General features: G+C 42.2%; 1 protein-coding gene across 1 annotated transcript in view; it reads left to right on the top strand.

The window, feature by feature from the left end:
* Nucleotides 1-26,114, top strand: part of DAPP1 (dual adaptor of phosphotyrosine and 3-phosphoinositides 1) — a 48,529-nt gene that overhangs the window by 9,817 nt on the left and 12,598 nt on the right. Inside the window, exons 2-4 of the mRNA XM_021680425.2 lie at nucleotides 10,146-10,268; nucleotides 13,692-13,825; nucleotides 25,380-25,510. Of these exons, the coding sequence (XP_021536100.1) occupies nucleotides 10,146-10,268; nucleotides 13,692-13,825; nucleotides 25,380-25,510 (388 nt within the window). The remainder of the gene's footprint in view (nucleotides 1-10,145; nucleotides 10,269-13,691; nucleotides 13,826-25,379; nucleotides 25,511-26,114) is intronic.

Here is a 26,114-nt window from a genome sequence, read left to right as displayed (position 1 = left end):
AGCTGATCTTCTGCCTCACCTCAGCAACACACTTAATGCCTTTCTTAGGCCTCATTTGAATGTTCAAAAACTTTGCAAGGCCTGTTTGGTTCTCCCCGCTTGGACAGGGTCCATTGCTATGATCAATGCAAAAATAAGCTCACATCTGTGAATAGGGGACTTCATGTATTTATGTGGACAACACTGTCTTAGCCTAGATATTGTCATGACTTTAGTATAATATAAATTGCAGCACTGATAGCTCTTGAGCTGACAAGGTTTTTCCTTATCCTAAACCCATGATTTCTGATGGCATAGAGGGCCAAGAGCTTTATTTTTCACAAAAAGTCATTTAGCACCAACCATATGACCAAATGAATGTGAAGGAAATCAGCAGCCAAGCAAGCCTGCAGAACGAATCAAGTGCTAAGGACAGATTAACCCAAGTTAAGATTGCTTGGAGTAAGCCTGCCCTATCATTTCATCTTATGTTCTGTCACCATTGTGTTCAGAAGGATTCTGAGGCCAAGTATATAGCCTTGGCAAGAGAGAAAACAGATCAATTAGTGATATTATCCATGGCCTTTAAAAAGGGGAGTGGCGTCATCTGTTAGCATTTGCTCTCTTTGGTCTAGAGGGTAGAGAGTGTGTCCGTGTCATTCAAAAGTGAGAATAATTTTGAAAATGAAGAAAAAAGAGAAAATTCTCTAAAGAGGGTTTTTATTGGCTGTTCAACTCCAAGGACTTTTAGCTACTGTCACACAATCAGGAGTCTCTGTTCTTGCTTTAGATTGAAATCTGTGTTTTCTTTATAACTCTGATGGGACCGAATGTAGGTTCTGTGTCACTTCTCTTTGCCAGGAAGGGGAAGAATAAGTCATTAAATATATGCATAATCTGTAGATGTGGGTTACTAGAAATTTTTCACCAAGAAATATATAGTCTAAATGGGTGCGTGGCTCATGTTTTAACGTGCAAGATCACTTCCTGTGTCCACTTGTTCTTCCAGTGTTATTTTGCGTTACTCCTCAGTTTAAAGCCTCTGTTTCAACTAAGCATTCTGTTCCCTATATAAGCCATGCATGTGTTAACCACAGTGCCTTTGCTTATGCCGTTTCTCCCATTGAAATGACCTTTTCTCTCACTACTTAATGAAACCTGTATTTATTCTTGAAGCTCCAATTCATGATCTTCCTCCTCCATGCTTTCCCTGACATGCCAGCCCCCTGGAAGCTCCCCGTCCTATACCATTTACTGTCCATATTACTAACATTGCAGCTATTGGGGAAATTTCTGACCATGTTAGCCTGCAAATCCTTCTCTTTTCCTCCTCATTGGTACTTTAAAGCCACTTAGTTCTTTCTTTGTCCTCTGTGTACTCTTCTTTAGATGAGACACACTGTGAATTCAAACCATCAAAGTTACTGAAACAAATTAAAGTTTTTAGGTCCAACAGTCCTTGACCTCTGTGCTTCTGAAACTCTAAACTGCATTAGCAATCGTATGGGACTCTTAATAAATACAAATTACAGTTCAACAGGTGTAGGGGGCCTGAGAATATACATTTCTAACAAAATTGCCGGGCACTGAGTTGCATTGTTTTTCAAACATCAGGTGCATCTCATTAGTGTCCATAAAGTCAGTTTAGAGAGTCACAATCAATGTTTGTCAAAAATAAGTGGAGAAAAGAAAATAGTAAATAGTAAGTATCCCATGGAAGAGTAGTGTTGTTGTTTCCTATAATACTCTGGGGTGTGTGTATGTGTGTGTGCATGTGTGTGTGTATGCCTATAATATGTGTGTGTGTGTTTGTGGAGAGAGAGAGAGAGAGAAATGCATTTTATACTGTGAGCTGATTGAAAAAGTTTGAAAGCCTCTCCTTTAAAGGATAGAGCAAAATGAAATATCAGTTTATATCAGTGGATTAAGTTAAGACAATAAAACCCAATGGGATAAAAACTTGAAGACTCCAATATGCCGGAGCAATTTCCCAGAAGGTTCTAGCACAAAGGGGCACTGCACTGGAATGGGAGAAGGGGCTGACTTGAGGACCAGCCTGCTGGATCTAGCTGGTCTGCCTTTCTCTGTGGTTGAGCTGGCTTCCTGTACCTAACTGAGAGGCAACGATGAAAATTCTTTAGTGTGTGGGTGTTTCCTAATTTGTTACTATATAATGGAAGGGATAATACCACTGTTTCCTTCAAGGTCAACTGCTGGTTTTGGTAATCTCATAAACCCAGTGCAAATATTCTTTTGAAGCTTGATGAGTCTTTGCTCTGTTACCTCCATTAGCCTTGAGACATATTTATAGCAATGTGTGGGCCTTAGGGAAAAAGAAGAATATAACATTGCTTGAATGTATGTTATAAATAATAGTTTCTTGCTCTTTTTCACTTCTTCAGAAACTTTGAGACCAAAAGAATTTTTTTTTTAATTTTTTGTTTCAGGAAGGTGAACCTTATTCCAAACTATTCCCATACCTAGCACAATGCCTAGCATATCTTATCTAGCATAAGATATAAGATTTGCTATTTATAATATGTTTTATATTTAGCAAATCTTGTATCTTGTTCTCTTCTGCAAAAGTTAAAGAATCATAAAAATAGTTTGTAAAGGGCGCCTGGGTGGCTCAGTCAGTTAAGTGTCTGCCTTCAGCTGGGGTCATGATCCTGAGATCCTGGGATCAAGCCCTCGAGGAGGTTCCCCGCTAAGCAGGGAGTCTGCTTCTCCCTCTCCCTCTGCCCCTCCCCCTGCTTGTGCTCTGTCTCTGTCTCTCTCAAATAAATAAATAAAATCTAAAAAAAAAAAAGTTTGTAAAAGAAGACAGTGTTCCAATACATGAAAACAACAGGGTTTTCTTACCGTAGCATTGTTATTAGTCACCTTGACTGCTGAGAAAACTAAAGTTGCTATTTGTGTGTGGTCACATAGCTAACAAGTAGGAAGTTGGAGCAAACAGACGAGCTAAGGAAATGACCAGAGACAAAGGCATGGTCTCTCCTCAACAGAACTCTCACTGATGCTCCATGCTACATAGACGTTTGTGATAGAAGTTCGCTGCTTATTCGCATTTCTTTTCAGTTGGCATTTCCCTGTTGTAAAAAGGCTTCTTACTGCACTTAATTCTAAAAGCATCAGCCTCCTGGGGCACCTGGGTGGCTCAGTCGGTTAAGCATCTGCCTTCAGCTCAGGTCATGATCTCAGGGTCCTGCGATCGAGCCCTGCATCAGGCTCTCTGCTCTGCGGAGAGCCTGTTTCTCCCTCTCCCCCTGCCCTTCTCTCTCTCTCTGTCAAATAAATAAAATCTTTATAAATAAATAAATAAATAAATAAATAAATAAATAAATAAATAAATAAAAGCATCCGCCTCCTAATGCAGGGGAAGACGTGACAGGACAGCAGAGGAAAATGACTGACTTGGGAGTTTTAATCAACAAACAGTAGGTGCAGTGTGAATTCCCAGCATGATGCAATTGTCAAGAAACTAATGCAATCTTGGGTTGCTTTACTGCAAACCTAGCAGCTAGAATAAGGGGGATCCTTTGAGGCTTAGTTTTCCACATCAGCTCTTACCTTTAAGAGAGGTTTTAAAAATTTGGAGGGTATTCAGAGAAGATAAAGTCTCTGGGTGATAAAGGGACTAAAAGCCTGTCATAAAAAGAGAAGTTGAAGTTGATGGAAAGAGAAAAAATACAATCTAAATGCTTTAACTGTTTGTTTAAATATCATGTATAGAACACCAAGAAGTAGCTCTGGGACCATCTGTGGAAAGCTAGACAGCAAGAAACAGCAATTCAATGTAGGCAAGAGTTTTCTGGCCATCATGAACCATGGCAGTATAGAAAGAGTTTGCCTATAAAGTAGTGAGGTGCCATCATCATCAATATGTAGCAAAGATTGGATATGAGTCTTATTAGGGTTGAGGCTTTATTCACCCACTGCACAAAAGAATTTTTAAAAAGAATTATAAACTAACCTGATGGGGGGGGTGATTACACGTGGATTTTATTTACTAAGCTAAACATTTTTGTAAAGATCTATTTATTTATTTGAGAGAGAGAGAGAGAGAATGCATGTGTATGCGGGAGTGGGAGGAGGAGGCAGAGGGAGAGGGAGAGAAAGAGAATCTTAAGCAGACTCCCCGCTGAGCACGTAGCCCAATGTGGGGCTCGATGTCATGACCCTGAGATCATGACTTGAGATCATGACCTGAGCTGAAAACAAGAGGCGGGCGTTTAACCGACCGAGCTACCCAGGCACCCTTAAGCTAAACATTTTTAATTGTTTAATTTTTTAGAGCTTAGAAGCATATATGATTTTTATAGTCAACAGAAATAAGTTTACTGTGAAGCCAATGAAGCCTCAGCTTCAGGGCCCCTCCCTGGTACAGACCCTAGCCATATAGTTAATAAATGTCATCCATTCAAAGAGTATTTAAGATTACTTCCTATGCATGAAAATGTAAAATACCCTGGAATCTTAGAGCTCATATTTGAGAGAAATTTGATAGAGGTCCCAGAATTTGCCAACAATTTAAAAAACTTCATTACCAATAAGCCTATGCTGTCAATAATTTTTAAAAATAGTCTAGATGAAAGACTGAATTATTGTTCTAATCTCTCTCTAGAAAACTATATTATAAAATTTTTGTCATATGAGGAAATAATCAAAGATAATCGAACCAAAAATACAGAGGAAAAAATATAAGAGTATGTGAGACAGTTGATGAAAATAAGTTATTTTTCTGGGTTTTGTGATGTTTGTGATATTTGTCACAATGTGTAATTTTTTTTGTGATTTCTCATTCTAAATGATTAATTTTTTGTAATTTTATATCAATTTTCTTAAAGAGAATTCCAAATTTTACAAGCTCCAAGCTCTCTAAAATCATGACTCTTCCCCCTAATAATCGGAGTAATAAAAAAAATTGTTTTAAACAGTTCCAATGATAGGAACTTAGTTGGAACATAGTTCCATGCAGTCAGGACTCTATGTAATGAGCAGTCAGATGTGCATATTAAGCCATAAAAATCCCTGTAGCCGTCAGCCAAGGACCTGTCAATATCCAGCGCCCTTTGTTACACAGCCAACCTTGCAGCTTCATCTCACCATGGCTGCCTGCGGGCGCTCACCCCGAATTACTCACACCACCAAGCCGCACTCTGATGCTAGACACACTTAACCATTCTCTCGTTCCAAGGCCTGCACTCCTGTTATTCCTGCCCCTGAACAACTGTCACTCCAAATGTCACCAGGCTTTAAATGGAGAAGTTTCTCTCTCTCTCTGTCCCCTTCTTCCTCCCTCTCACCCCCCGCGAGTGCTAGGTCAGTTCCGATGTTCAAGAAACACTAGTGGAATGAATGAAAGGATAAAACAAATCATTAACAGGGCTATCTCTGGAGGTTGGATTAAAGAAGAAATTAACTGTTTTCTTTTTTTTCAAATTTTAGTTTCCCAGTTGATAGATGAATCTATTTTATTAGTGTTTTTTACATTAGATCAAACCAAATTAGGAAAATCTGATGGAGCTAAAGTCTCCCTTAACAACACCCTTCATCTTGGTTCCTTCCAGGATTTGAGTTCGGTGTGTATTTTTTTCAGACTTCCATTTTATGCTTTTACATATCTTTATATGTAAATGTGTATGTGTTGTATTACTTGCGTGGAGGGGAAAGATTTTTTAAAAAGAAGTGGTGTCATACCTGCCACTAGTTCCTGTAACTTGATAACATGTTTGGGATCTGTCAACCTTGATGTGTGCGCGTACACAAACATCTTCAGTGGGGGTGCACTTGGCTTCTGAGCAGGACAGTTTTCAGGTGGTCAGGACTGCATTGTTCTTTGTTGGAAGTTAAGCATTCCGGACACCCTCCCACCCTCCCCACCCCACCCCCACCGTTCCCCTCCCCACTCCCCCTCACCCCCCCCCACACAAATGCTGGTAGCACTTGACCACTTGCCCTCATCAACAAAATGCTCTCAATGCCTTCTCACCTTCAGTTAACTTCTTACATAATCTTTTTCTATGGGCTCTCAACTTTGTTGATGGTAGATATTTAGGATGGCTCCAAATATTTACTCTCACCAACAACTCTGCAGTAAACACCTTTGTTCCTATTTCCTTCAGCTTACTTTTGAGTGTTTCACCAGGCAGACTCTAGAACAGGAATAGCTGGTCACATGCACATGTTCAGCCCACATGTGCTAGATTCCCCTCCAATCTTCTACCCTTACCAATAGTGGATGGTAATACCCATGGCCTGTATTATTCAGTACTTAATACTGTCTAATTCTTCAAGGTTAGCCACTTTGGCAAGTGAAGAAAATATCACACTGTTGTCTTAATTTGCATTTCTTTGATTAGTATTGAGACCATTTGAAATTCATATTTCCTCTTTTATGAAAGACTTTCACTTTCTCTTCTGTATATGTACGTATTTTAATTTTTACTACATATGATTTATAATCAGAAAAAATAATACACACTTTACCAAATAACTTATGTGTCCTTCAAGGCCTACTCAGATTGGCTCATTCAAACAACAGTCTTGATCTTTCTTCCTGGAACCATTCTCTTGGACGTAGTTTGCAAAGTACTTGTCTTACCCTCCTGACTAAATTAATGGAGACTAGACTGGGGCTTTTCCATGTTTATTCCCTTTGACCTGCCTAGTATAATGCCTTGTGTAATGTCTGCAACAGATTTGAAGCTTAATAAATAAAGATTGGAATGATAAAAAGTAGAGAAAGTTGATTATGAGAAAACTATCAACTTTATTCTATTTTCAGCCTTTAGCTCTTTGTGGACATGGTCTTGAATGATCCTTACCGAAAGTGGATATAGTCCTATAAAGGACATGTAATGTTATTTGGATCTAGAGTCACTTCCCCGGAAGATATGTTCATCCAAATTTCTAGGAAAGGAATACTTAGCTCAACCGAAAGAGGAAGGTCAGATGTTTGTGGAAGAGAACTTTGGGGAATGAGGATCCCATTGCCCCAGAGACATCATGAAATGTAAGAGGCTGCCTGGCAGTCTCTGTCTTAGATTGGCCCAGGCCCAGGACTCCATAAAACCCAAGGGCATGGCAGTAGTGACTCAACCAAGCTGCCATCCAGAAATTAACCTGTGCTGAGATGTTCCACATTCGAGCACAGTGTGATTCTCCCTGCTTTATGCTCAAGTATTTCTTGTGTGTTTATGATACATAGTTATTATTTATAAGATGACCATAAAAAAATTCTTAGTAAAAACTGCCATCAAGTTGTAATTATCAGAAGAATTCTGTACATGTTTTCAACACAGACTTCAGGTTTCACTGAAAAGAATCCAAGAGAATGTCCAAACCCTTTATGTTTTAGAATTTCATTAATCAAGTTTTATCACTTCAATTAAGTGATTTATTGGCTCAAACTGAATCTTATGCCAAAGTGTTCATCTAAAAATTAATTATTGGCATAATGTATTTAAGGACTTGTGACCTTGTGGAGATTTCACCTATCAAAAAGAATTAGAATTTTGGCTGTAACCGAACCTGAAGTTTTTTGTAGCTTCACTTTTTTTTTTAAAGATTTTATTTATTTGACAGACAGCGAGAGAGGGAACACAAGCAGGGGGAGTGGGAGAGGGAGAAGCAGGCTTCCCGCTGAGCAGGGAGCCCGACTCGGGGCTGGATCCCAGGACCCTGAGGTCATGACCTGAGCCAAAGGCAGATGCTTAACGACTGAGCCACCCAGGCGCCCCTGTAGCTTCATTTTTAATTCCTCCAACTGTCCTTTTTTTTATTGGGCATAACTGACATACAACATTGTATTAGTTTCAGGTTCCAATTGTCCTTTGAAAGCATTTTGTAATGAGAAGATTTGAACTTGTCTGAATCAGTTCAATGAAGGGGGCTGCTTTGCACGTAAACAACTTAGTCGGTGTTCTTATAAAAATGTTTCTCCTTGCCATTGCTTCCAGCCAGCAAATACATTTCTAATACAGGATGGGAGTTGCTGTGCCTCAAAGAGGAAATATGCTAAAGAAACACGTATTGGGAAATGCAGATTTAGAAAACAGATAGCTTGGAGACCTGTGTAGAAACTTCCTTCCACAGATGGTCTTACATGTACTGTTTATTATCAGGCTAAAGATTCATGCCACAGGGATGTCCCAGTAGACACCAGGGTGGTTCATGACAGCAGGAACCCTCACCCTCAGAGTAGGGCTCTTCCTTGAAGTTCTTTTTTTTTTTTTTTTTAAGATTTTATTTATTTATTTGAGAGAGAGAGAGAGCGAGTGAGCACAAATGGGGGCGGTGCGGAGGGAGAGGGAGAAGCGGGCTCCCTGCTCAGAGGGAGAAGCGAGCTCCCGATTCAGGGCTCGATCCCAGGACCCTGAGATCATGACCTGAGCCGAAGGCAGACGCTTAACAACTGAGCCACCCAGATGCCCCTCTTCCTTGAAGTTCTCATACACTATCCATACCTCTTCATTGGCTCTTTGATCACTGGCATAGTGTAGTTGCCTGTGTCCCCTTCTCAGCTGCCCTGAGCAGCAGTAACTGTCCCCAGGACCTAGCTTCCTGTTATCCCAAATAAATTCAAGGTAATAAAAAATTATATTTGAGCCACAAGAAAATCACACCACTGAGGGTGTATCACAAGTTATGGCTTTGTGGGTCTCAGTGGTTTTATGTAACAACTACCATGTCCTGAGTTCTGCTGTTTGCCAGGCCTGTTTTGGCCATTTCATGTGTGTTAATGTGTGCAGTACTTACAACTGGCCTATGGGATATGGCTAGTGTGAATCCTGTTTTGGAAGTAAGAAAGCTGAGGCTCTGACTGGTTATGTAACTTGCCCAAGGTTGTGCAGCTGGTAGAGGGGTCTATCACCTGGATAGGACTCAGGCAAGCCAACTCCAGGGGCCGCAATCCCAACCCACCACACTGGACCACCTCTGGCGAGTCCTTAAAAAGATGTGTAAGATCTGTAATTAGGGGAAAGGAGCTAGGTGCAGATCAGTGTGCCTAGAATGCTCTTATTTCCACAGAATTAGGAGGTGGGGGGACGTACTAGAATGCCTTTAGATGCATAGATGTCTCTGAGGAGGAAACACAGGAAAATGGTTGACTTTGGTATCCTCTGGGGAAGAAAACAGGGGGACTGGGGATTCAGGGTGAGAACAAGGCTTTATATTTACTGAGTCTTCTTTTTGAACTACTTGGGTTTTTTTTTTCTTCTACCCTGGATCCGTGTTACCTTTTCTGAAACAAACTTTTTTCTAAACATATAGATCAATTTGAATCTCCTTGGGACTTCTCTGGCTCCTCAGATATTTGTCAGTTTGAAACACTATCTGATGGGGTTTACATGTCAGTATCAAACATCTGAATTCCTTGTGTTCAACTTCATCTCACTCATGACCGTGGACTCCAGTGTAGTAGCTCAATGCTTTGCCAACACTGCAAAGGTAGTACTGCACGTGCAAAAGAGGGCGTGAGCGAGAGAGCAAAAGAAAGAGAGAAAATTGGCCAAACCTTATTCTTACGGTTATTTTTGACTTGGACTTTGAAAAAAAAATTGTTGACACAGTAACCTTGTATGTCTGTTTGCTAGGGCTGCCGTGACAAAGTGCCACAAAATGGGCGCTTTCAACAGCAGAAAGGTATTGTCTCAAAGTTCTGGAGGATAGGAGCCAGAAATCCAGGTGTCAGTTCCTTCCAAGGGTTGTAATGGAGGGATCTGTTCCAGCCCTTTCTTCTTGACTTGTAGATGGCCATCTTCGCGTTCCCAGGGCATTTTCCCTGTTGGCAAGTCTGTCTCCAAATATGCCCCTTTTATAAGAAGACTGGGCTAGGGCCCACCCTAAATGACCTCATTATAACTTGCTAAAGGCAACCCTATCTCCAAATAAGGTCTCATGCCGAGGTACTGGGAAAATTCAATGTATGGATTTTCAGGACACAATTCAACCCATAACCCTCCTATTCGCCAATTCTCTCCACTCTCCCCTCAGCCTGGCCCAGAGAGTTCCTTGTCCTGATGTTTGGGCTGAGAGTTTGGTCTCTGGGCTACCTATGGTGGAGAATATTGCTGAGGTCATCTTGGAGAGGAAAACCAAGTGAAGGAAGAGTCACCTGCGGTGAGTCCCGAGTGAAAGTGTGGTTCTCTCCTTCCTAGGTGGTATCACGGCAACCTCACACGCCACGCGGCTGAGGCTCTTCTCCTCTCAAACGGATGTGACGGAAGCTACCTTCTGAGGGACAGCAATGAAAGGACCGGGCTGTATTCTCTCTCTGTGAGGTAGGTTGCTTACGAACTCTATGAATTCAATGTCGTCCCATCTCTTCCTTACACGGCCGTTGACTTTATCATCACACTCACATTGCCAGATAACAACATTCTTACATTGCCAGAAAAAGATTCTCTTGACTCCTGGTAGACCTGCAGCTCTAAGGATTCCAAGTTCCGAATGGCAGACTGTAAAAAACATTCTTCCTCCTTCCCTCAGCAGGGAAGAAAATGTGAGAGCTGAAGGACACTTTATGAATTGTTTAATGTCTCGCTTGCCTGATGGAGAAACTGAAACCCAAAGTGCTAAAGTGTCTTTGTACCCCATAAATCAGCGATAGAAACAGCGCCGGAATCCAAATCCCTGAAACCTGGCCCAGTGCCCTTTTAATATTCCTTGCTTCCCCTGGAAAATCGGAATGATTTGTGACTGTGCAGCGTTCATAATCGCAAACTCAAGCAGGCAGTAAGGCAAATTTTAAGTTTTTTTTCCCTATAAATGGCCCGACCTTTCTCCAAGCTCCACTTCCTCTGGATGTTAATGAAATTAATCCAGTCCCTGTGCAGCCCAAACCTGTGATGGCCCAGTCCTTCCGGGATCTCTCTCCTCCCCTGCTTCCTCCTGGCTGGCCTCCTGATCAGGAAAGATGACCTCGCCAGGTGATAACCCGGGGGAGGCGTTGGTTCTCGGTCAGCATCTGTCACCTTGGCTTCTGCGGGCATGTGGCAAGTCTTTCTGGGTTTATGGGACGTTGCCCTCTGCTTAGACTAGGGATGTGAGGACCCCGTCACTAACTCAGTAGCAACATCTACACTCCTTTCTCTATGCATCCTCTTTTCATCCAGTTTAGAGACCGTTTTTGTTCTGCTTTGTTTTTTTAAGTCTCCTCTCACTCCGAGAGGGGGAAAAACTGGCTTCAAAATATTTCCCTACATAATTGATGGCAGGTGTCTATCAGCTCAAAACCCAAGAATTAATTTTTTTTATCTTCTCTTTGTGCTTCTGGACTTCCATATTTTCTATGCCACTTAACAAATTACCCCAAACGTTGTGGCTTTAACAACTGCATTGATTATCTCACAGTTTCTGTTTATCAGAAGCCCAGGCGGGCTCTCCAGTTTCTCTGCTCAGGCTCCTACCAGGCTGAAACTAAGATGCTGGCTGAGGCTGTGGTTCAGCTGGGACACTGCGTCCTCTTCCTTCATTCTCTTCTTTTTTGCTTCACTCCTTTTCATTCATTTCCTTGCTGCTGTAGGACTGAGCTCCCCATTTTCCATCTAGCTATTGGCCAGGGACCAGGGTCAGCTTCTGGAATCCACCCACAGCCCCCTGCCAAGTAGCTTCCACAGGCAGTTCACAGCATAGATGTTAGCTTCCTTCTAGACCAGCAAGAGCGTGTCTCTCTCATCTCCTCTCCTGTGACCAGCCAGAAAGAACTCTCTGCTTTTACCAAGAATCTCATGTGATTAAGTCGGGCCCACCCGGACAATCTCCCTATTGTCCTGTCAGCTAATGTGGAGCCTGAATTATCTGCAAAATCCCTTCATAGCAGCATCTACACTAGCATTTTATTGAATAAATGGGAAAAGGTGGATGTAGTCCAGGGACTGAGAATCGGGGTCATGATAGATGGCTGCCTGCCACACCTTCACTCCTGGGAGCAGACGTGTAGAGGCCGACTCTTAAGGGCAGTGGGAGAAATCAGTGGGAGGGTGATGGGGTAAATAAGAGGGTCGTTGAGAAAACACACATATGCAGGAGCACACATTCATTAACATTTTTCATGTTACTCTGCTACATTTTGCTTAAGATTTTTCTAAATAACATTTAGGGAAAAGTATTAATCAGACATGAAATTCTGCTTGGGTGGAAGCAGGAATGGTGCTTTCTCTGATGGATAGCAAAGGTGAAAATCTCATCAGGTGGTTAGGCTGCAAATCCTTTAATGCATAGATCTCCCCAAAATCACAAACAAACCTGTGGAAGTATTGGATCAAAGAATGTTAACTTTTCACTTGTAGATGTCTCATCTGAACAATTAGATCAGAAGCTTCTTACAATTAGGTGGCATATATATATCACATCTGTACAAAAATGCAAAATATAACTCACTAATTTCCAAGACAAGCACTTGGAAATGCTGTTAGAAGAAAAAAAATAAATATCCACCAGCAGAGGTGACAGGAACCACAGCCTGGATCAAAAGAATGGCTGACTTTACTCATTCATTGGTTCACTTCCTTAACACTAAGTATTAGAGAGCCTCCGGTCTATGCCGACTAAGTTGATGAGTGTTGTAGAAGATCCAGACTTTGCTCTGAGGAAGTATTGCCCAGGGGCCGTGGGACGCTGCACAGGAAGCTCTCTACAAGGTAGAGTGCAGTAACCCATGGGAAAGAAAGCAAGATCAGTGCTTGGATGGCTGAGGAGAGCGAAGCAGGTAACTCAGGATGGAAGTATCATTCAGTGATTGTCAGAGTAGGTGGTATTTGAACTGACGCTTGATCAGAAACAAAAGGGATGATGTTGCAGGTGAAGGGAACTTTAAGAGCTGAGGGACAACGGTAGAAACTTCTAGAACTGTAGGTCCACTTGGATTAGAGCAGCAGTTCTCAGGGTCCCCAGACCAGCAGCATCACCTGAGACCGTGTTAAGGGTGCAAATTCCATGGCCCCATACTTTGGAAGTACTGAACCAGGAATTCAGGGAGTAGGGTCTAGAAATCTGGGTGTTAACAAGCCCTCCAGGTGATTCTGATTTCTGATGTGTGCTAAAGTTGGAGCAGGCCATTCATAGAGAAGAAAGGAATAGTGGGAGTCAAATAATATATATCTATGTATGTATATGTATATAAATAATATATATAATTTATATATAACTATATATACTTATAATTTATAATTTATTTAATGCTCTGCTTCATTCCAGAAGTGAGGTGGAAAATGACATTGTAGGAAATTGAGTATTTTATTCAGTAGGCAGTGGAACCAGCATGGCAAGAAAAGGGTGGGGCTCACACAACTAATTAAGTGACAGAAGCAGAATTCAGACTGGCTCCCAAACAAGTCAGATTGAGAGAGAGAAGAGCCAAAAAGAAGCCGGGGAGATTTCTATCATCCCTATTCTCTGCCAGTCTTAAACATGTGCCCTTGAAGGGGGTACCATTCAAGGACCCTCTTGGTAAGTCAGACAGTGCACAGGGAGAATCGTCTCTTGTCTTCCACTATAGTGAAAAATTGAGAAGAGCTCTGCCAAGAAAAAAACCACCAAAAAACTAGTGCTTTAAAAACGCCAGTGGTTTCAATAATTGTGTTGTAATTCTCAGTTTTTAGAAGGGTTTAATGGTGATGCTAGTACCTAAGGTTATATTTCCCTTCTTCAAAAAAAGATATTCATTTGTTAAATAACCTTAAGCATTTCTTTTTCCCTTTCAGAGCCAAAGACTCTGTCAAACACTTTCATGTTGAATATACCGGATATTCATTTAAATTTGGCTTTAATGAATTCTCATCTTTAAAGGATTTTGTCAAGCATTTTGCAAATCAGCCTTTGATTGGAAGTGAGACAGGTAAGCAATGAACAGATAGATACTTAACCTAGGAGACATTGTTTCAGGATGGAGGAGGGACAGGGAGGATTTCATTAAGTAGCTGTCACTTCTGTTGAATTATGTGCTTATGATACATAATGATATATGTTTAGAAACAATTTTTTTCCAATTATCGTGCCATATGCTACATTAATATATATATGGATATATGCATATATCTATCTATATATCAGTATTATCATTAGGAGAAAACAATATGCTTTGTACAAAGTAGATAGTTTTCTTAGAATGTGTTATTTAATGGACTTGTTTAAAGTACCAATTTTTTAAAAATAGTCTATTCATTTTATAACAGTAATCAACAAAGAAAGAAGAAAGGTTAGAACAACTTTTTGATTCCTCATAATTTTAGGTATGGGCAGTTTGCATATTGGGGAAACCCATTACATAATTTTGAGCATTTTAAAAATAAAATTCTTACTTAAATTTCCACAAACATCACTGAATATTGCAAATATTGACTAGAAATTGCTCTCTTGAGCGAGGCCTTTATTTTACCATAAGATTCTGTTTCTATCGTCATGGTTTTTGTAAGTTTTTACACTGGACTTGAAGACGGATGGAAAATTTTGAATTTTCCTGTTTGAGTGGTTAAAGTCAAACTAGAATATTCAAGTTCAAAAAAAACCCCCCAAAACACGCTAGCTTGGTATTTGAATTATCTAACTTGATTTTCTGTACCAGTTCAATAGAGTAAGCAGATCAGCCCTATATTTGTGATACAGAATCACAATTTTATGTGACCTAAGTGATGATAACTCTCAGTTAATCAAAAGTTGGGCAATTCCAGAACTTGTGGCAGAAGAGGAACTCAAGACTTAGCGGCACCACTGTTTTACCGTGAATCTGTACATGTTTTCTTGGGAAACATCGCCAGTGGGCTCTTCGTTAACTTCACTGTGGGGAGAGATGCCACCACTGGTTTTTCCTTCTCTGCTGTTTCTGTGGCCTGGATAGACCCTGATATGAATCATACAGTATCAAGTGTAGATGAAAAGCACAGTGGAAACTACAAAATAGTTGCCTTGCTTTATACTGACCGCACAAGGCGTATAATAGAAGATTGCAGACTACGAAATTGAAGCTCTAATTTTTTTTTTTTCTGTTGGAACTTCTTCCAGTTGGCCCTGAAAATTACTTCACCATTTAACCAGCAGTGGTTCTCGTAAACACATGGCAGGTGGGAATGTATTATTTAATTTCCATCGCTCCTTTGGCATTGGCAAGCTTTTCAATTTCTCAAATCCCTTCACTGCAGACTTACTTCCTACTTGTTTCCAACCCTACGCTCAATTTTATTCACTTCTCAGTCACTAGAAATTGAGAAGAGATTTTTGAAGCTAAAGACTTCGTTTTATCTGCCTCTGCTGGTGTCCTCCTCCACATCCCCCAGGTCCTGATACGGTGCATGACACTTTGGGTGAACGAGTGGATGAGTGGATGGATAACTCTGAGAGGGAACTCTGTGTAGCCTCAAAGCCATGATAAGTGTTATCTTGCAGCCTTCTTTCTTCCTCCAAGCAACGTCAGCTTCCTCCTTTTAAACTCTCCTCCTAGACTCTGTTTTTAACCCTTTGGGTCATTCTCTGTGTTTCTTCCTGAAGTTTCTCCAAGTTAGGGAAAAGGTGCACACTCTATCTATCAACACATTTCAAAAAACTTTAAGACCAAAGTGAAGGTAGTGGTTTCTGGTTGAACTTTCCTGGCACAGGCCCAATCTCCAGGCAAGAGGATCACCTAAGACTTTGCGAGAGTCAAGGCTCCTTGACATTGAATTCAGGACAATGAAATTTCCTGTAAATTCGTTCAGTTTCCCTGTAAATACATTAATCTAACTAAAGAAGTTTTACCATTAATCCATTAGAGATTGTAAAAAAAAAAAAATGTATAATCCTGACTCTATGGTAGTTTTATCCAAAGCTAAAGTTTGCTGTATCATTAACATTAACCATAACTACTTTATGTATTGCACTAAAACTCAGGAAACTAAGATTTTTATCCTCTCTGCTGCATCTTCTCTGTTCCATCATTATCCAACAGAGAATTTGCCATTATTTGAACCCCTGTCACAGGTGCCTGATGCTTATGGGTATGTACTTGGCTTACTAACTGCCAGCCCTTGAGTTAGATTCCACTGCCCCTGAAATAGTCCTCTTTTTTTTTTTTTTTACACAAAGACAATTATCTGTCCCAGCCAGATGAAGGCAAAGCCACTGAGGCTGGGGACAAGGGGAAAAACCCATGACAAGTGAGTGTTCTAGTTTTGCCCCTCTGGGAGTAATAGGCCTTAGGAAACAAGATAAGGTGCTGAAGTCATGATGACTCGTAAGCCCAGCAGATTTTCAGAAGCCACAGTCAGCACTGTGACCTGTGAATAACAGTGAATGGAAACCAGGATGCCACCTTCTAAAAATAGGTCTCTTCTTACTCAGGTAAGTATTGGCTCCTGGTGTTGACTCCCCAGTGATCAGGAAACCTCCAGGCTGATGATTTCTTGTTCACCATCAGATGAAGTGCAAATTCCTAAAGTTTTCATTTGATTAAAGATTACCAAGGGAAGTATTTGCCTGCATGATGGATGAGGCCTGCCAGGGTTCTCACCTTCAGATCCTAGGAATGGAAAGGACTCGAACTGGGTATGTCAGCCCACTCCTTTTAGCCCAGAACCCCATCAGGCCAGCATCCCTCTGCAGTGCCTGGGGAGTGAGTTTTTTTAAGAGAGATTTCCCCACACTTATCCACTGGCCGGGATGGCCTTACCTTCTAGGGCAACGAGGTGGGGGGGGGGGGGGGGGGGGAACCTCCAAATAACCAATAGCCTTTCACTTCGCCTTACAGCTATACATAATATAGAGGGAAACCCAAGTTTCCCTTAGGCTCTAGGTCCTAAGAAAATCTTTGTACTCAGGAGACGTAAAAGTGTTAACCTCAAGGGAAGAATACTATTTTAAGATATCTTTTTTCCTATTCTATTCCTATTTTCTACTCTTTAAACTCTCAGGATTTCTGTTTCCTAATCAGAAGAGTGAAGATTTCCTAAGCAAGATCTAAGCCTCCTGACAGCCTCAATATTCTATTATTACAATTTCCCTTGCTATAATCTGCATTTAACCTTTCCATTCTCCATGAAAGTTTCTGTTCCCTCTAATTTCTCTCTATTGACACCCATAAACACTCTTAAGATATTTCTGTCAAATTCCAATCATTTCCCAAGTACATCATAGAGACATCTAACATGTTCTCTTCCTGTACTTTCCTCAGTGGCTCTTTTATCTTCTAACATATTGCATAATTCACTTTTTAAAAAATCTTTGCAAAAAAAATTAAAAATAAAAAAAAATCTTTGCTGTAGTACGTAAATCCCATGAAAAGAGGGATTTTTGTCAGTTTCATACCCTGATCCTACATCCCAGTACGTAAACGAATAAATGCTACTAATTATCCACAACATCTCATCATGTCATGTTGGTTTCCCATTCATCCCATTGCCAAAGCCTGCATTGCAATGCACATGGCAACACTGCAACCAGCGAACTTCTGGCAATTAATTTTTGCTTCCAAAGTTTATACAGAGCATCATTTGAAATGATGCTAGGTGTTGTATGTATGTTTGGTAATGATTAAGTTCAGAATTTGACTTTCACTTGTAATCATAGGCTGCTATGTAAAACTTCCTTCATATGTGTACATGGCTTCTAAATTCAACTCAAATAGACTTGGAAATTTGAGACTTTTTTATTAGCATGGATATGTTTGGTCCGTTATCCATTTTTACTGAATCCTCTTGTAATTAGCTAAGTTTCAGATATATAATCTTGAAAATTTAGACAGCATTTAATTTTTATTTTATTTTATTTTATTTATTGGAGAGAGAGAGCATGCACGCACAAAGGAGCAGGGGAGGGAGAGGGGGAGGGGGAAAGAGAGAGGGAGAGAGAAGGGGAGGGAGAGGGAGAAACAGATTCCTTGCTGAGTGTGGAGTGCACAGCCCGATGCGGGATCCTGTCCCAGAACCCTGAGGTCATAACCTGAGCCCAAGTCAGACGCTTGATGGCCTGAGCCACCCAGGCGGCCCTAGACAGCATTTATCTTAAGTGTCCAAATATTATTAGAACAAAACTCACCTTTCCTATTACCTTTTGTTTCGATTAGAATACTTCTGTATATGAAATAGTTACATACAATGTATTATAGGAATTACTGTGCTGTGACTTTAATCACCTACCCAGCATGAAAACGAACGATACAAGTCGAGTGCTATGTTTGTGCTTACCCTTTATAATAATTGGTTCTCAGTTTTGAAGATCCTATCTGGTTCTCTCTTAAATGTCAAATTTCCACTTCTCTTTTTGTCTTGATGTGGGGATTCCCAACCTCTTGATAACTGCTATAGTTATTATTATTTTATTTTGTAACACCAGCCTTTTTACCCAGGTGGCATTTAAGAATAATTAAGTTGAAATTAATTGTAGTTTGAGACTTGTGTGACATTTCTGAAAACAATTGGTGACATCTCAGAATTCTGCCAAACCACAACCAAGAATCACTTCTTTAGTTTATGTTCGCCAAAAAAGGAAATTTTCATGCTCTGTAATGAGGCATGATCGAAAAGGAAAAAGCAGACAGGGAAGGGAAGCGACATCCGTGGAGTGCTCACTGTGTTCTTAGTGTTCTATCAGATGTTTTCACATATATCAAATTCTTGAATCTTCTGAACCACCCGCCATCATGTGAAAGTGGTCCCATTTTCAGAGGAGGCAATCAGAACTTAGACATTCTGAGTTATTTGGCCAAGGGGGCCCAGCTGGCAAGCATCAGAGCTGCGAGCGGGATCCAGGCCAACCTTGCTCTGAAGCGTAGGGGCTTTCCATTCACCCTACGTCTCCTGGTCTACCCGTGACACGGCAGCACGCGGTCACCACGGTACAGTGTGACCTCGAGTGGGTTTGGATGGGAAGATCCCGGCCACCGTGACCTAAGAGAATGTTTGTAGGACATGGCGGGGCTCTCCCTCAGGCTCTTCCTTAAGGTCTGTAACGATATTTTTGGTATGTGATGTAAAGCTATCGTTCCAAAGAATGTGACTCAGTTTGAGCGTCTGTCTTTGTATTTACTGCTGTTCTTATTTTATTTACATGAATGGCCTTTTGAGAAATTACACTGGAGGAAATCTTAGAAAAAGGTCAACTAGAAAACATACGTAGGCCCATCTTATTTATGTCCCTCCAGAAAGGATACAAAACAGCCTCTGTAAATACAATCAGGTAAAATAAAATATAAAGTTTGAATGGGAAGGTGGAAGAAAGGGAAACTGAGGCACAAAGATACAGTGACCCCAGGAGGAAAGTACTTCAAATGGATAGTGTACTTTTACAGGAAACAGGCCACACCTCTGGTTACCAAACGTCCTGGTATTTCTTGCTCCTGCCTTGGGCCTGGGTGTTCAACTAGATTTATAGGCTATTAGAATGGGAAGGGAGCCCATAGACCATCTCATTTTTCCTCTACAAATGAAGAAACTGAGGCCTGGTGAGAAATGTTGAGGCAAAAACTCACATCCCCATTCCTCAAGCTGCCTCCTAAAGAACCCATTTCTTTGAATTTTGATTCCTATATATGCTCTCTTGCCCACAATGGAGTATATTTCACAGGCCATAGAGAGTTTCCATGATGTGGCCACTGTGGCTGAGAATAATATGGTATAATGAGTAAACACATGAACTCCCCGTTCAACACCAGTGTCTACCACTCCCCAGCTGGATGTCCGAGGGCAAATTATGTAACCTCTCTAAGATTCAGTTTCATCATCTTATAAAGTAGAGCCGATGATCTAATAGTTCATGTCTTAATAGGTCATGACTTGCTGGTGAAGATTGAATGAGATTAGGTATGTAAGACTATAAAACTAATTTTTAGCATGGCATAAATAATCATTATTATTGTCTTTTAATGAAGCATTTTTATGGTAATTCACTCCATCGTATTTTTGCAAGAGCTGTACCTTCTTTGGTAGATCATGAAGAGTTAGTGAGAGACGACTGAATGTGAGTTTATCAAATGTTTATTTCATCTCCAAATTTTAAGCCAGTTCCACAGTGGATTCAGATGAAAGGTCAGATCAAGTGACCACTCCAAAAAGAGTGAGCTGACTTGACTTGGGTATTTTAACAGAATCTTCTGACCTGGGTGACTGACCTGCTTCTCATTCCTCTGTGTTGTTCTCCCTGGGAGACTGGAAATGGAAACTTAAAAGCCCCTGTATAAGCAAATGAACATAGTTTCACCAGCACCATTTTATGATGGGTTCGAGTTCCTTTGCGGAGCAGGTTGCAAAGAAGAAAGGACAAAGATCTTGAATATTCCTGTCATTCCCTCTAGAAAGCCACTTCCCACTGGCAGGAGGTGACCGAGGAATCTGCCATGGACATGCCAGTTGCCAAGCTTGTTTTCTGAACCCGAGGGCAGTAACAAAACACGGATGGATGTGGTCTTATTTTAATTTAATTCAGCAAATATGTATGGAGTGCCAACTATGAGCTGCACATTATTAGTATTGACAATAGAGCGATGAATCAGATATCATCCTCACCCTCAAACACCTTACCATCTGGCTGAGAAACCTGATGGGTAAGCAGGTGCTTTAGTGCATAAAAGTTTCCCTTTTAAGAGCTATGTGTGCTCTTGAACTACTCTCTATTGCAGATATCATCCCAGTGCCTGAGGTTTGAGGCTGTTCTTACTGCGTTGCTGAGGTCCTGCAGGGATACAAGCCAGGGAGTGCTTCCATGCAATGTCACAATGTCGCATACAGAGTGGGTGTCCTGTAAGTTAACAGTGCAGCCAAAGCAAACTGAAAAGCCTGCCTTGGTCCTGCTCTGATCACCTCAAAAAGGTACCTCCACAGAGCGCTTCTGAAACCAGGTTTCACGTCAAAGGCAGGAAACAACAATCTCCTTCATGTAGCTCAGAAACTGAAGTGAAACTTGAAGCCAGGTTTCCTCTCTCCTCCCTCTACCAGCCCCTGCCTCCTGTGGTTTTGTATCTGAATTTTCCAACCAAATCCTGGAGTTAATTTGGCCTGAGTATCACTCACCCCGAGTTCCTCCCTTAGGGAGCCAAGGCCCTACCTTGGACCTTAGGTGGAAATATAATGAGTCTGTGGTGGCTACATTTTCTAAGTTTCTTTTGATTGCAAATGACAGAAATAACCTTGGCTAGTTGAATTTAAAAAAAACAAAAACGAAAAAACGGGAGGAGAGTAGTACAGGGAGAGAAGTGGAATATATATATATATATATATATATATTTTTTTTTTTTGGTAAGGATATTAGTATTCTGTCCCAGAATGAACATCAAGAGACAATAAAGAATCAGCCTCATGATCACGGCAACTCTGAAGCTTTCAGCGAACTGAAAAGCCTCCCTTCGTCCCGCTCTGATCACCTCAAAAATGTACCTCCACCGAGAGTTTCTGAGATCACGTTTTATGTCAAAGGCAGGAAAAAACAGTCTCCTTCATGTAGCTCAGAAACTGAAGTTAGTGGGTCTTCTCTCCAGAGAAGTAACGAAGTAGATCCCCGGGAAGTGAGTCCCGTGAGTGCACCCGGGTGAGGTGTTTGTGGGGGGACGCCCAGGGTCTGTGGGGATCGACCCTGGTGTACAAGGATGCAGCAGTCTCTATAGAAGGGGAAATCATCGTAAGCCCAGCAGCCATGCCAAGAAGTCCGTGTATTGTTTTCTCCTTGCGCAAAACCGTCAGCTAAGAAGACCGGTCTTTAGGAGGCGGGACTATCGGTGGGAGCTATCATTTTATAAGTAGACTGCCATTTTCTTCGTTCCACCATTCAATCTAGCCTCATTCATGGTCTTACTAGTTAAAATCGATCTATACTCAATTCTGCTTTCCTGTTGACTCATTATCATTTCCCTCAGTTTAGCTTTTGTTGGTTAAACTTTAGAAGAGGTTTTCGAAATAGAATATGGTTCCCCCCAGTGGAGATTTGGACAGCTGTACTTGATGTTGTGGTCCTGTCCTCGTCCCGGGGCAGGGTGATCGTGGCCCTGGGAGGCTGCCTCCTCCCAGGCTCTTCTCTGAATTACTGTGGCATTCATTTATCCACTCACTGATCAAGTTATGTCAGCATCTCTGTCAGGAGGTGGGGATAAAAAGATAAACTTGGCACCATACCTGCTCTGGAGAGACTCTCAGGGGTGGGAAATGCACCTGTTGAAAAGGCAATGGCTTTATAATACCAAGCGGGTCCAGCATTGTGGCTCAGGTAGCACCCCTGCCCAGAGATCCTTACACTGAACACAACTGGCCCCCAAGGCTATGCTTATCTCCCAGGCACTGATACATGGTAGTCAAGAAAATGCCTCCCCCCTCAAAAAGATGCCCATCTCTCTCCCTGCACCTGTGAATATGTTATATTACATGGCAAGAGGGAATTAAGTTTGTAGATGGAATGAAGACTGCTAGTCAGCTGACTTTGGATGGGGAGGTGATCCTGGGTTTTCCAGGTGGTCCCACTGTCATCATAAGGGTCCTTATAAGTGAAAGACGGGGGCAGTAGGGGGAGACCCAGACACATGGCAGTGTGGGCAGGCCTCACACACACCATTGCTGCTTTGAAGTTGGAGGAATGGTGCTACTGGGGAAGGAATGGCGGCAGCCTCTAGAAGCTAGAAAAGACAGGGGGTGGATTGTCCCCTAGAGCCTCTCCAGAAGGAAAGTAGCCCTGCCAATACCTTGATTTTAGATTAGTGAGACCCATTTCAGACTTCTGACCTCCAGAACTGTGAGGTAATAAATTCGAGTTGTTTTAAGTCCCTACGGTGGTGGCGATTTGTTACAGAAGCAATGGGAAGCCACTACGGGTAGTTTGCTCGGTTACGTGCAAAACCAGGATCGACTAGGTACATCTTTCCGAAGCATCATTTAAAAAATTATTTTCATGTTAAACGTATGGAAAAGGATGAACATTTTTGCATCATCTTTGAAGAGAAAGCATGAGAGTTCACATTTTTTCTAACTTGAAAACTGCTTTGAGCCCTGGGCTCCAGGCCCCTCTCCTCCACCATCAGACGGAAGGGTTTAGGAGGCACCCATGCGTCGTAAGAGCTGCCGTCCGTGGCTACAAGACTGCCATTTTCATTCTTGGCAGAATGTCACACACAGGTCTTTTTTAACTCGACATTTAAAAATGCATGTTCCAGAGATGCAATCATTGGGTTTTCATTTAAGAAGTTAAAAATACTTTATATCAAAGCATAATAACATCTCACATTTTCATAATCCTTTCACAAACACTTTTTATCCGGTGCTTCAGACAGCCTTGTGAAGAAAGGGTAATCATTCTTAGGTGTCCGAGGAGGAAACAGAAGCTAGAATGACTGTCCAGGGTCAACAGGTACCGAGTGGCAGTGGTGGCTCTTTCTGTGAGGCCATGGTGACCGCTGGGCACATCGCGGCGGTGGGGGGGGAATCTCTGGGGCAGGGGCACCTTGGAGCCAGACCCACGTGCACGAGCATCTGGCACGTTATGATGGTGTCACACAGCCCCTGAGCCCGTACAACGGCTGCTCTTGATTTAGGCGTCTCTGCTTTCATTATGACTCTAACACGAAACCTGTCGCTGGCCCCTTGTCCTGATATGACTGGAACTGTTCTCATGAAAGGATCACATTGACAAGAGAGCGCTGACAATGTACAAGCGCGGGACCGAGGCTTCAGATACCTGTGAAAGCCATTTTTCATTGTCTTCCCAGTCATACGGGTGTGAACTGGATGCAGAAGAAGGAGGCCAGAGTCTCCAAGGTCAGAGACCCTCTCCTGGCTTTTCTCAGTGCTCCTTTTCAAGTGACAGTGGGGCATCCCGTGGGCCCGCTATCAGAGGCCACCGTTGGGTTTTCGCAGTCAGTACGTCGTGCATACTTGAGCACCGAGCACCGTAGAATCATTTGGCTTTGTTTGTAGGTGTATTATTATTATCATGTGCTTTTTAACTGCAGAGGTGGTCGCTCTCTGTCCTCATTGTCCCTCTTACTCCAGTTCAAGGTCTATACTTTTTTTTTTTTAAGATTTTATTTATTTATTTGAGAGAGAGAGACAGAGCATGAGCAGGGGGGAGAGGCAGAGGGAGAAGCAGGCTCCCCGCTGAGCAGGGAGCCCGATGCGGGGCTCTGTCCCAGGACCCTGAGATCATGACTTGTACCGAAGGCAGACCGTTAACTGACTGAGCCACCCAGGTGCCCAGGGTCCACACTTTCTATAATCTTTCGAAGTATCTTTTCAAAGAAGCCTTCCCGACCACCTCTGTAAAATATCACCCTCTCCCCGACGCCACCCTCATCACCTGCTATGCCTTTATCTTGCTCTGTTAGGGTTTCCATAACACTGCTATCACCTGACATATTATATTTCTTTTCATTTTTTTTCCTGGCTCTCCTCCCAGAGGAGGAGGTGCTATACCTTCTTTGTTTGCTGTTGTCTTCCCACTGCCTGGACAAGTTTCTGGCACATAGTAAAGCCCAATAAGTACTTGTTCAATGTATTACTAAATTCTTTACATCTCCCCGAATGCCTGGCACAATCTTGGGCCTGCCTTTACAAGACCCCAGTGAAATAAAAAGCAAAAAACCATAGCAAGGGGGAAGAAACCCTTAACTTACTTTTTTTGTAAAGGATCTAGTCCTGATCAGCCAGTCGACTGGGGGAAAGGAACGGTGTAGAGTGGGGGGAGATCAGAAGTGTGGAGTCAGAAGTGCTCTCAGCCTTGGAGGGACGCGCCCAAGCCCCCAAAGACTGGCCTCTGTTGAAACCCTTTTTCTGCCTGATCTACTCCAGATGGAAGTGAAGGCAATCACGCATAAGCCAGTTCAGGTCATGTTCACTTGAGCAAAGCAAATTTTCATGTAGCTTATTTTGTTAATTAGGTGGTAGGAGACAGTAAGGGCAATGCAACGAGTCCACTGTTTCTGAGACCCACTGATTTGTTACGAGTTTGTTCTGAAACCAGTGAGAAGTAAGGACTATGGACTAAAAGTGCATTTGTTGGGTTTTACTTTCATGGCTTTTATAAAGCCTACCTGGAAAACTTCCAGTTACAGCTTAAGGTCTGGATCCATGTGGCCTCCTCCATGAAAGCTTTTCCGAAGTGTTCCATAGAAGGGGTCTTCGGGGGGCCCCGGGCACCCCCAGCAAGTGTTGCCCGTATCTCTGACCCTGGTCTCATCACCCTGATGTTCATTGAAATGGCGACCCGTTAAGTGATATCCGTTGCTAGTTCTGTCTGAGCCCTAGGAGGACAGAAATCAGCTCATCATGCTTTATATCTCCAGTGTCCACCTTAAGTGCCTGGCACATAGCTGGAACTTGAGAAACGTCGAGAAAATGAACAAGTGAAAAGATGGGAACACAGGAGGCTAAAATCTAGCCACAGTCTCTGGTCATTAGCACATGGGCCTTCTTTCTGGGGCTGCTCTCTGATGATGTTCTTTTGTCTTCACTCAGGCACTCTGATTGTCCTGAAACATCCCTACCCAAGAAAAGTGGAAGAACCTTGCATTTACGAGTCTGTCCGGGTTCACACAGCAATGCAGACGGGCAGAACGGAAAGTGACCTCGTGCCCACCGCACCTTCTGTAAGTGGCTGACCCGTAAGTCATTGCCTACCATGCAAGGAAGAGTAGATACTTTTACAAGTACTTTTGTTCACACGAAAATTCTACCTTGGGATATAAAACCTGGAAAGGAACATCCAGTGTGAAGCCCATGACTCAGTTCCTCTGATCAGGGTAAATCATCAAAAACTACAGCGCCGTAGCCATAGGATTCTAAATACTTCGAAAGTGGCGCTTACATTCCTGTCCTTCCTTAGGATGGGCGAGAGTGTTGATGTTTACATAGTTGGCTACACTGTTATTCTTTCACGAGTTTCTTCTATTAAGAAAAATTTTTTTGGGGGGGCGCCTGGGTGGCTCGGTCGTTAAGCGTCTGCCTTCGGCTCAGGTCACGATCCCAGGGTCCTGGGATCAAGCCCCGCATCGGAGCAGGCTGCTCCACGGGAAGCCTGCTTCTCCCTCTCCCGCTCCCCCTGCTTGTGTTCCCTCTCTCGCTGGGTCTCTGTCAAATAAATAAATAAAATCTTTAAAAAAAAAAAAAAAAAGAAAAGAAAAATTTTTTTTTTTAACATTTCAATTGTCTGTGGAGGAAAAATATTCCCCACTTTGACTGTAAAACCTCAGG

This window comes from Neomonachus schauinslandi, chromosome 2, assembly GCF_002201575.2.
Source record: "Neomonachus schauinslandi chromosome 2, ASM220157v2, whole genome shotgun sequence".
NCBI classification, from domain to species: Eukaryota; Metazoa; Chordata; class Mammalia; order Carnivora; family Phocidae; genus Neomonachus; species Neomonachus schauinslandi.
This window is presented reverse-complemented; position numbering and strand designations above follow the sequence as displayed.